Source organism: Lissotriton helveticus, chromosome 10 (genome assembly GCF_964261635.1).
Source record: "Lissotriton helveticus chromosome 10, aLisHel1.1, whole genome shotgun sequence".
In the NCBI taxonomy this organism is placed as follows: Eukaryota; Metazoa; Chordata; class Amphibia; order Caudata; family Salamandridae; genus Lissotriton; species Lissotriton helveticus.
Window position 1 is genome coordinate 595,040,527 of NC_136071.1, and position 12,111 is coordinate 595,052,637.

At 44.3% G+C, this 12,111-nt stretch overlaps 1 protein-coding gene across 1 annotated transcript in view; it reads left to right on the forward strand.

Moving 5' to 3' along the window:
* The window catches only part of LOC144785419 (deoxyribonuclease-1-like), an 82,686-nt gene that overhangs the window by 39,477 nt on the left and 31,098 nt on the right, over positions 1-12,111 (forward strand). Inside the window, exon 3 of the mRNA XM_078664338.1 lies at positions 9,528-9,616. Within this exon, the coding sequence (XP_078520464.1) occupies positions 9,528-9,616 (89 nt within the window). The remainder of the gene's footprint in view (positions 1-9,527; positions 9,617-12,111) is intronic.

A 12,111-nucleotide genomic window follows, 5' to 3' on the forward strand; every position in this document is an offset into this window, starting at 1 on the left:
TCCTTGAATAGTGATTTTTTTTTACTGGATTTCATTGATGCATGAGCACAGGTTATTTCAGATTGAATCCAAGATTTCTTTGAAGGCTTTACCGATGTTTAATTGACAGATCAATTTGAAAGATGGTCCATGTTGGCTTATAATTGTGGCCATGCTTCTGGAAAGAGCGATCTATCATAACATAACATTTATTTGTAAATCATACTTTTACCCTGAAGGGTATCCTGGTGCTGAACAACAGATGTTTATTGCTACCCAGCTCAATGGTACTCATTTTACTGAGCTCAGAGAATGAAAGGCTAAGTATATCCAGCAGGATTTGAACCTGTGACAATTAGACCAAACACAGGCCCCTACAGTGGATGCATTAGTCCACTAGGCCACCAGACTCTGTTGAGACGATGAATGATGGAGTGGGCCATAAACTTAATACTTGGCTCCACTGTCTGCCAATTATGTGCCTTCTGAGCAAGTGTCACATTATCCAATCACTTTTAGATAAAGTCCTAGTCGTGTCCACTGTTTCTGTATTAGTTTTAGTTTCCTTTAGATCAATAGATACAGCATATGTTATAGCAATCTATGCATGATTGGACCAGGGCTCTTGTAAGTTTCAATTGGTGACTGGATTGCGGTAATTGTAAGATCTTTATAAGCATCATGATTAACAGGTTGGTGCCAATGTTTGATTTGAGCACAAAAGATCAGATCAGAGTTGATAAGAATGCCTGGCTTTTTGACTTTCGAGGATCGTTTTGCAGAACATTTGACATTGCGTCAGTCAAGTCTAAAATCACATTCCTGATTATGTTGTTGCCCAACAGAATTTCCATTGTTCATCAATTTACTCCTAGAAAGATTTACTTTAATTAAAGATAGAAGCACTTGAGGCATTCGATGATTTTGCCCTTATGCTCTAAACCATGCTCCAGCCTCAGATATCAGTCAATATCATCAGGAGAACTTCTGAAACTGAAGTAGCTATTCAGAGATCAGGTTTACCAGTGATCTCTTGTACATTGTGAAGAGTGGCAGGGATGAGGCTTGACGAACCCCATAGGTGAGCCTATTCCTTCTGTCACTCAGTATCCAAATCTGATCTGTTGGCTGTGATCTGATAAAAGGGAGAGCATCCTCTGTAGAGATGTGCCTGTCACACGGTAACATTTTTCACTCTGAATCTTGTATTGCGCCAGATCAATGTATAATATTCATCCATAAATGATAACCATGGTTTATGCTAATCTGGCCTGATTTTCAAAGTATACACCTCATAAGCCCCAAAGACTACATCCGAGTATGTAATCAGGGGATCAATAACATGCATCCAAAAGGCTCGATCACCATCTAATCAAAGGATTATTTGAACACTTCTATTTCAACCACTCAACATGTATGCATGGGTGTCTACTTCTGTGATTTCAACTGCAAACTGATTTCAGACTGGTCAAACATCTGGCTTGATAACGTTCTTCCTACTGTTTTTTTTTTTTTTTTTATTTACAGATTACCATGCTAATAGATGGCATGGATTTAAAACAGTGGCCATGACAGCTTCCAAACGTCTTTTGCATTATTTTCCCAGAACATTCTGAGCACCATATGAATCTCAATTAACTGACCCTGTTTGGCCACTTGTGTCCATTGTAGACTCATGGTCATGTGTGGTGTCCCAGTGAGATCACAGTGTGTCTGGTACTTGCAATCTTTCACATCACAATCTGCTATATGTGTGTCCTTTTAAACTAATTTTCCCATTGCTAGCAAGCAATGCCATTAAGAATTTCACATTTGTAATAATCACCAGGACAACTCATCTTGAACCGAACTAGGAGGCAACCGAGAGCTAAACAGCAGGCCTTTGAAGATTCAAAACCTCAACGGGCAAAGACTTCCATTTAGAAGTAAGGATTTATTTCCTTGGTCACAGACCTCAGGCCCCTGATGCACCCAGAAATTGCTAGAAGAGGGGTTCTGGTTGTAGACATACGAGACAGCTTCAACATTTATAGTATTCTGGCCAGGGCACAAGTCCTAAAAAAATGAAGTGGGGGGACGCTGTCACCGGAAGTGAAGTCACGACAGGAAGTGACGTCACGAAAGGTGACTTGCACCATCAGGCTCATTGCCTCCCCTCGCTCACCCCTTAGATGCGATTGCATCTGAGAAGTGAGAGCGTGAGCAGCGTGCTGTGAGCTCCGATCTCGTCTTAGAGAGGCCAAAGAGTTAAGTCCAGCTGTTTGGCAGGGGGACGGCATCCACCTGGTAAAATAAGTGGGGGGACGCCATCCACCCGCGTGGTACCCCGACTCGAGCCCTGATTCTGGCAGTAGAGAACTGTTAGATGGAGAGAGCATAAGTACACTTTGTTGGTAGAGGTCAAAAGGCGAGGGCTAAGTAGGATTGGTGGTAGTAGCAGGACAGTGTATGGAGTAAGTGGGTAGACAGAGAGCTTATCTGAAGAAGTCCAGTAGAGGGGGAGGGCGCGTCTAGCATCTTGTCATGAACGAAAGCGCCGGTCTTCAAACTGCCACCCTCCCAACCAAGTGGGCATGAAAGGATATCCAGTGAGACCCGGGGCATAAGGGGCAGCTGAAGCTTTCTTCACAAGATACTTAGAACACCAATAGCGTTTTGGCGTTTTGCTAATATACTTAACAAAATATGCTTTTCCAAAGGACAACTGAACATAACTGAAATCCTTAAATGTTATGGACTTTCAAACTGTCCTGAACAAGATATATAGAGTCACTGAAAAAAGCGAAGGTTAAAGTGACGCTATAGTTAGGGACTGTAATTATTAAGCATGGGTGGATTTTGCGAATCTGGCGTACGCGAATGTGCGCAATCCGCAGGATCCGCAAACTCTTGCGAATTTGCGGATTTTTATTTTTTTTGTTCGCAAGGGTTTCTGCCAGTTCGCGAGGGTTGTGTACCAGTTCGCAATTGCGAACTTACTTGTCGGCTCGCAACGGCCGCGACTATGTTATTTCTACGTCTGGTTCATCATCACAGGTTTGCGAAGTTACCCTAGCGGTCGTACATGTGCGCGGCCATCTTGTTTGCGTGACGTAATTCCGTTTCCGGGCGCTATGTGTAATCTCGCAAAGTGTGCGGCTTGCTAGTACAATTTTGCGTGTGCTCGCGAGGAAAATCTCGCGCAAAATTACCCACGCGGTCGTGAACGGGCGCGGCCATCTTGGGTGGTTGCGTTCATATGGCGCGTCTGAAAAAAACATGGTTTTAATGTTGCCCTGGACCATTTCACGGGATGATGATGACTTCTTCGACCCAGTTACGCTCGCTGATGAACTTTTTCGCATTGGTGTCTCACTCAGTCCCACACTCTTAGTGTGGCTCACAGGGGGTGTGCTGACAGGGGTACTGGGTGTAAGTGAAGCGTGTGACGTTTCTTCCTCCTCGTCATCATCAGATGGAACATCAACGTTTTCTCGACTTGCAATTCGGACTTTCTTGATCTCCTCTAGGTGCGCAAACCATTGGACAGTGTGCTGTCTGTCAAGATGACCTCTCTGGCCTCCAGTCCCATAGTTGGTACCAAGCTTACCACGACTAACTGCAAGCTTACAAATGCTACAAATGGCTAGGTTTTCCTTTTTTGGGCAAACACTAAAGAAGTCCCAAACTGCGGACTTGAAATGTCTGTGGGGGCCGGAGGAGGCGATACTGGTGGTGGTCATGCTGCTAATGCCAGATGAAGTGGAGGATGCGTATTGCTGAACTTTACTACGTTGTGCACTTTGCCCACCACTAAATGAGGTCGAGGTGGATGGAGGTCCCTTCTGGCGAGGAAGAAATATGGAAGTGGTAGGTGGTGGTGTACTAGTTAACTTCAATGATTGTGGTGTTCCCATTGCCTCCTCGTCGACTTCATCATCACGCTCAGCAGCTTGTCGGGCTAGGGTCAAAATGTCTGTTTGCTGCATGCCTGCTGGGGCTTCAGTGACGTTAGTGATGACTGCGTCGTCGTCGTGAGAGTCTTCAGCAGCAGGAGTATACGCCACTTCTTGTTGAGCATCATCACACTCCATAACTATGAGAGTTTCAATGACCTTCCTTTTACGCTTAGCTACCTTTGTCAGATCATGGTGTGCCTCAGGCTCACTCTCAGACAGCAGTGGTGCTGGTTCCCAAGTAAGATCCATATCATCAGAAAGAGGTGGGCTTGAAGAAGATGTAGACACCACCACCCTTGATCTTTTCCTTGCTCGGGATGTGGAAGACAATGAATGATCATCAGGAGGAGTGGCTTCCTCGAATGATATCTCGGCTTGATTGTCGAGTTCCAGATGTGCCCCTACTTCTGGAGGAACAACTATTGTGGGCACTTGTTGTGCCCCTCCATGCACCTCTGCTTGTGCATCTCCTTGCGCTGCCTCTCCTTCAACATGTACTTGGGCTTGTACTTGCACATGAGGTTGTTGTTTCGGCTGTGGTTGTTCAACACTCGTCAGATGAGTTACAACAACCTGTGTTGATTGAGGGACATTGCTGCTGCTTTCTTGCGATGAGCCAACATCACTGGACAATGGTGATTGAACAAGTAGACTGGCTGCCTCTGCAGCACTCAAGGTCTTGGACTTAAGTTGGCGTGGGGGTCGTGGCACTGAGCCCAATGGAGCAGGGGTGCTGCTCCCAGCTTGGTCCCCAGCAGATCCCGCTGCTGCTGCAGGCGTTTTTTTTTTTTTATTCCCCAAAAATGTGGCGGGCGGCACACCAGTTTTCTTGAAACTTGCTTCTTCTGCTCCTTTCTGCCATCTTTCTTGCTAGAGGAGCTACGGGGAACTTTGTTTGTGGCCATCTTCTTCAGATGTCACTCAGAACAGCAGACCGCAGTTGCACAAGTTGCAGAGTTGTCTGTGGCCACACGTGACGTTGTGCTGCACACACCGCAGCAGGACTTCATCCTGGCACTGGTGGTTCTCTTGTGCACCTAAAAGCACACGTAAGACAGAGGAACATCAGTTATACAACCCCAAAAATCGACAAAAACCACAAAATTCAGCACAATCACAGCCCACCCATGCCCTCAATGATGTTTAAATTCAAGAAGACACCCCACAGAAAGACTAGACCCATGCACCACTCACTACCCCTGGGCATAATGGATGAAAGCTAGGCAAAATGGCTGCACCCCAAGCACATGTTGCCTGTACCAGCACTCAAGATGGCCACCACCACCCACATGGCCAGTCCACATCAACAGAACACCCCAAAAAAAACGAAAAACACACATAAATCACCACAATCCAATGCCATCCAGGATGTTTACATTAAAGAGAGTGATAGCCAACAGGCAGACTCAGTCCCTGCACCACCCACTACCCCTGGGCAAAAGGCCCCACCAGCACCCCCAAAAAAACGACAAAAACCCCACAATTCAGCACAATCCCAGCCCATCCATGGCCTCAATGGTGTTTAAATTCAAGAAGACACCCCACAGAAAGACTAGGCCCATGCACCACTCACTACCCCTGGGCAAAAGGCCCCATCAGCTGCCCCACAAAAACGACAAAAACCACAAAATTCAGCACAATCCCAGCCCATCCATGGCCTCAATGGTGTTTAAATTCAAGAAGACACCCCACAGAAAGACTAGGCCCATGCACCACTCACTACCCCTGGGCAAAAGGCCCCACCAGCAGCCCCAAAAAAACAACACAAACCACAAAATTCAGCACAATCCCAGCCCATCCATGGCCTCAATGGTGTTTAAATTCAAGAAGACACCCCACAGAAAGACTAGGCCCATGCACCACTCACTACCTCTGGGCAAAAGGCCCCACCAGCAGCCCCCAAAAAACGACAAAAACCACAAAATTCAGCACAATCCCAGCCCATCCATGGCCTCAATGGTGTTTAAATTCAAGAAGACACCCCACAGAAAGACTAGGCCCATGCACCACTCACTACCCCTGGGCAAAAGGCCCCACCAGCAACCCCCAAAAAACGACAAAAACCACAAAATTCAGCACAATCCCAGCCCATCCATGGCCTCAATGGTGTTTAAATTCAAGAAGACACCCCACAGAAAGACTAGGCCCATGCACCACTCACTACCCCTGGGGAGAAGGCCCCACCAGCAGCCCCAAAAAACGACAAAAAACACAAAATTCAGCACAATCCCAGCACATCCATGGCCTCAATGGTGTTTAAATTCAAGAAGACACCCCACAGAAAGACTAGGCCCATGCACCACTCACTACCCCTGGGCTAAAGGCCCCACCAGCAGCCCCAAAAAATCAACAAAAACAACAAAATTCAGCACAATCCCAGCCCACCCATGGCCTCAATGATGTTTAAATTCAAGAAGACACCCCACAGAAAGACTAGGCCCATGCACCACTCACTACCCCTGGGCATAATGGATGAAAGCTAGGCAAAATGGGTGCAGGCCTCAGACACTGCCTGTCTTCAAAATGGCCCCTTGACCCCCAAGCACATGCGGAGGGCCTGCCTGTACCAGCACTCAAGATGGCCACCACCACCCACATGGCCAGTCCACATCAACAGAACACCCCAAAAAAACTAAAAACACACAAAAGTCACCACAATCCAATGCCATCCAGGATGTTTATACATTAAAGAGACCCCACAGGCAGACTCAGTCCATGCACCACTCACTACCCCTGGGCAAAAGGTCACAACAGCAGCCCCAAAACAATCGACAAAAAACACAAAATTCAGCACAATCCCAGCCCATCCATGGCCTCAATGATGTTTAAATTCAACAAAACAGTTGTATCATGCACCCATAACTAACCCTGGTCCTACTGGATACTGTGGCTACCCACAATATATTTTATTTAATGTTCTGAAAAAGTTCCAAAATTGTAGTTGCAGCAACTGTAATGCCCCAAACAAACTTACTTGTGAAAGTTGATTTCTAATCCAAAAGTGATCCAAAGAAAGTCAAAAAGGCCTTAAATCCAAATATCCAGCAGCATCCACAAAGAGTAATCCTTCCAGGTCAAGGTCCAAATGAAAGTGACCACACATGAAGAAAGCACTGGGAGGGGCCTGCTGTACAGGAACAGGAAGTTGGAGACTGTGGGGCACTTCCTTCCAAAATGGACTCCTTGCTAAAAAAAAGTCCAGGCAAATGTCAACCTGAGGAGTGATTCTGATAAAAATCATCATTTTCTGAAGGTTTATGCTGTTTGCTGGTGGATTTTTTGTGCGAAATTGCAAATTCTGTATTTTGCGAGTGCGAGATTGTTGCTGCCCGCCGCACCTACGTGTTCGCAATTGCGAACTCTCGCGATGCGTGCTGCTGTGCAAGGTGGCAAGGCGAGATGACGTAATCGCGGTCGACAAACTCCAGCGGGATCCCGCAGCAAGATCCAAAATGGCGCAGCACTAGCAAAATATCGAGAAAAACAACTCGGCAAACGCTGAATGACGGTAAGTGAACGCCGCTCGCCGCAAAATTGTATCATCAAGAAAAAAAATCCGCCACGTGCGAATTTACGGATTTTCGGCAAATTCGCTAGAGTTCGCGGATTCAAATTTACCGAAAATTTGCAAATTCCGCGAGCGGAACGGATTTTACGCCCATGCTTAGTAATTATATCTAACTTTGCATTTTAAAAAACTTGGTGTTTCACTGAAAAAATAAAGGTTAAATGGACATTATAGTTAAGTGAAATCGTCAGTTAAAACATAGCATTTTAAATAAAGCCAATGAAATTTACCACTTATAGTTTTCAAAAGTAACTATAACTTGTGCCCTAAACTAACTATAACTCACGCCCCATCATACAGTGTTGTCATCAATGATGTAATTTCAAATGTCATCAGTGATGTTATCAATGATGTCACAGAAGATGCCAAGAGTGATGTTATATAAGAGGTAATTAGCAGTGCACAGCAAGGGCATGAGTTATAGTTACTTAGTGGCCAGGTCCTGTGTCCAACAGTAACCGAGTCCCCATGTCCTGAAATGACACCTTCAACATTTTTCTTCATGTTGCAGCCAGCCAATCAGAGCATGAGCTTCTGTGGGATTCACGCTCACATGGGAGTGAAACGGCCGACGGGGAAAAAAAAGTCTCTTTTGAAAATCGGATCTCTCTGTTATTTCATTTCACACGCAGAAATTCCCAATTCCTAGATGAGATTTCCTGCTCTGCACCATGCTATTATGAGTTAATCCAGCTGGAATACAAAATATCAATCGGGATGTAGATATACCATGCCTATTTCCACACAGTGGCATAGAAAGGTCATGTGGTACCTGGTGCGGAATATTTCTTGTCACCATGGCTTGAAAAAATGGTAAAAATATGTGTTTAAAACACATATTTTTCCCATTTTGACTCACCCCTCAGTGATGACACCCGGGGCGGCCCGCACCCACTGCACCCCCTTTCCTATGCCACTGTTTCCACAACTTTTCCCAATTCCAGATAGGTTTTCGTGTACAGATTCCTTTCTTCAGTGGGAATCTGTGAGGGAAACACCATTGAAGAAAACAGTTGTAGATCAGCACTGAGATATTGCATTTCTCAACTTGTAATCGGACCCAAAGTCTTGTGCAGCAAACCAGTTCCAATCAAGGCCCAGAAGGGACAGATTCTGGCAACATTTTCTGGATGACCACTGACTATAAAAATAAGCTCCAAACAGACTGATTATAAAAAGACTTCTTTTATATGGAAATCCTGAAAATCTGGATTGAACTGGTCGTTGCCCGCCTACGTTGGGCACCTCTTTCTTATACTCGACTTTTAATATGATCCCCTTCGATCTTACTTGAAATCTTTTCCTGATTTGGAATATAATAATCTGCAGCTGTGTAATGTGATAAATTTAAAAGTACGATTGATTATCATTTTTGTTATGTTATGTTATGTTATGTTATGTTATGTTATGTTACGGAGAGTTTTGTATAGCGCTCAGCTACTCCGTGGAGTGTCCCGGCGCTTAAAACCCTCGGCGGTACAGATGGGTGGGGAACAAAACAGAGCACCTACTGAACAAGAGCCTGTCCACATTTCTTGAAACAGTGACCTGAGATCCCACCATACTGTTTTAGAGCGTTCGCAATATTGAGGATTTTGTACGGTTTTGATATCGGGGGAGCAGTGGCAACCACACTACATCAACATTTTTACCAAGTTACCAGGTAGACAGTTCTCACTTCCATGCGACCCAGTGACTGTTTTGCCTTGCCTCAATCTCTTGGGGGCCACCTCCCCAACACATGATGTTTTACTGCAAGATGAGTTTCTATTAAGACTGTCTACATCAAATATACTCATCCATGGCATTGTACATAGAGTTTGACTGGACCACTATATTAACAAAACTGTTGGCTACTAAAATTTAAGCATTACTTGTGACTCTGTGATCTTGGTCTAGTGTTTACCAGTTGTTCTTGTTAAAGACACAGTCATTGATTAGCACCAGAGGATGTGTAGTGGGTGGATCGATTGGAGGGTGATATGTAGCTAAGGGGACACTCAGGTGAGCTGGCAGTGATGTCTCATTTGGGTCTCCTACAGATTCTGGCGAGGTATGATATTGTGGTCGTGCAAGAGGTGAGAGATGCTGATCTGAGTGCGGTGACGCCCCTGATGGAGAAACTCAACAGGTACCTTTGTAGATCTTATGCATTTCTGTTTGTTGTTAGCTGGGCCCTTGAATGTCCCAGAGAGAGAGCAATGTCCCAAAACTAGCCAATGCCTCCTAATAGAATCCTGCTGCATAAAGGAATGTTTTATGAAAGTTAGTTTCCCAGAGAATTGGTTTATGGAAGCTGGTACATTGGGCACCACGAGTCGCCATAGCTGGTCTCAGAAGAACACCTCACTTCTCCCTCCCTTTGAACCCCCCTCACCCCATCCTTTCCTCCTCTCTGTAAGGGCTGACTGACCATTAACTCATTAATGAGATGAGCTGCACTAAAGGCTTTGGGACTGCCCCCAGCTTAGGGTCACCACCCGGTTGGTGCTCACACTTCTCCAGTTAGCATCTCAAAAGGAAAAAACGTGATTCTATAAGTTTGGTTTGCAAGACACCCTCTGTACTGTAGCCAGTGCCTATATATATTTATTTATGAAGGTCACTGCTGGCACCGCCCACTGCTATCATTGTACAGTGCCCCTATCTTTTTGGTCTTTATTCTGACATAGTTGCTGTCAGCCCTTTTTCTATGTGCCGCCCTGCATTGATCACCAACCAGATGTGTGCTGTGCTATAAAAATACCAATACATACAGTAACCTATGCCATTTCTTTCAAATTAGCACTATACCATATTCATGTAGCGATTGAATGCTCTAGAGTTGCTCCATGTCTAATGTGAGTAGCTTGTTCAGTGCTGTTTTTCCCTTTTCATTCTAGCTTTTGTACTTCAGTATTTATTTTAAAAATATCACATGTACCAAAATATAATGAAGTAATAATAATGTAATTAAGTTTGCTCTATATAAATCTGATACCTATATTTAGCTGCCCAGCAGTTGTCACTACAACAGAAGTAATCTGAAACCTCCCCGAGTAGGATGGTAATGATTGATGACGTAGGTCTCAGCCTGCCTCATCAAGGAGTATAAAACATTTGCCAGCATTCGCACCAAGAATTTTAGATTCTATTAAGGACATAGGAGCGAGGATTATGCTTCTCTTTCTTTACTACTCAAAAACAGATGCCAATGAGAAAACATTTTACATACAACATAAAGCACATATCCCATGATGCGCTGCCAATTATTCACCAATCATGAAACAGTGGACCATTTAAGTATGAAAGAAGCCATCCTGAGAGCCTCTTTCTTTGCTCAGAATAGTCCATAGGAACTTGAAGGCCAATGATAACAAACTGAAGTCGAAGGGACAACTCCATAGGATGTCACCAATCCGCAAGCAACAGCTCAGCCAGCAACTGAAGTGTGAAACGCCAACTCTGGGGACGACATTTGAACCTGTTCAGTCTGTCTTCTGATCGGAACCTACAAAAGAAATAAGGGTTGTATGACATTACAACGCATGCTAATACATCGCATGCCATTACATCGTGGTTTTTACAACGCAAGTCGTACAACGACTTGCGTTGGAGGGCGCTGGACTTAGGAGTAGTATAATTTACTATTCCAACTCCAGTCTACATACAATAGGGAAGGTGTTGGATAGTAAATTATACTATTCCTTGTCCTAGAACACCATCCAGCGCTAGTCGTTGTAACGACTTGCGTTCTAAAAACCGCAATGGAATGGCATCGCGATGTAACGACCGCGTTGTAAACGACGTTTCCCGAAATAAGGCACCATAATATCCACATATCCCTTAGAGATAAATACGGGTGAGTAACCAATGAAATAAGAACAGTCAAAATCCTAACATTCCAAATCAATGACCGATATTCCTGGGTGGAATAATCCTCGCCTCAATGTCCTTAATAGAGTCAAAAATTCTTGCTGCGAATGTTAGCAAATATTTTATTCTATGTCAGGATTGGAGGCTCTGATTATGCTAGTTTAAAGCTTATTGAATACTACTGAGGTAATACCACCCATCGGTTTGTAATAAAGTTGCTTAAAAGTAGAATCAGATGATCAGAAATCTGATTTCATGATGTCCTAAATAGTCAAAATTAACATAAAGCCATATCACCTCGAATAGAATGAGCCCAAACACCTGAGTGTCGATTCCAGCTTCTGCCAAAACTAATTTTAACAATCTGGCTATAGTGACAGATGACACTGGTTTAAAAGGCTTCTGTAAAGCAATCAACAACTGACCAGAAGTATCATTTCTCAATGCACGAGTACATTTCTCATATGCGTTCAAGCATTTAACCACACACAGTTTATCGTTAACAGGAAATGCATGATACTCAATACACTTTTAAAAGGTTTTTGTCCCGCCAGTAATTATAAAATAAACTCATTCAGGAGTCAATACTCTACCTGGAATGGGCAGAACTCTCACTCTCACACAGTGAGAAGTAACAGCATGGCTAGCTTAGCGGACAATTGTTTTCTGGACAACTGATCATTACTCGGCCATCTTTCAAAAAGGTCCAAGACCAAATTCACATCCCACAAAAAGAAATACTTAGGTTTGGGGGGATTAGTACCACTGATA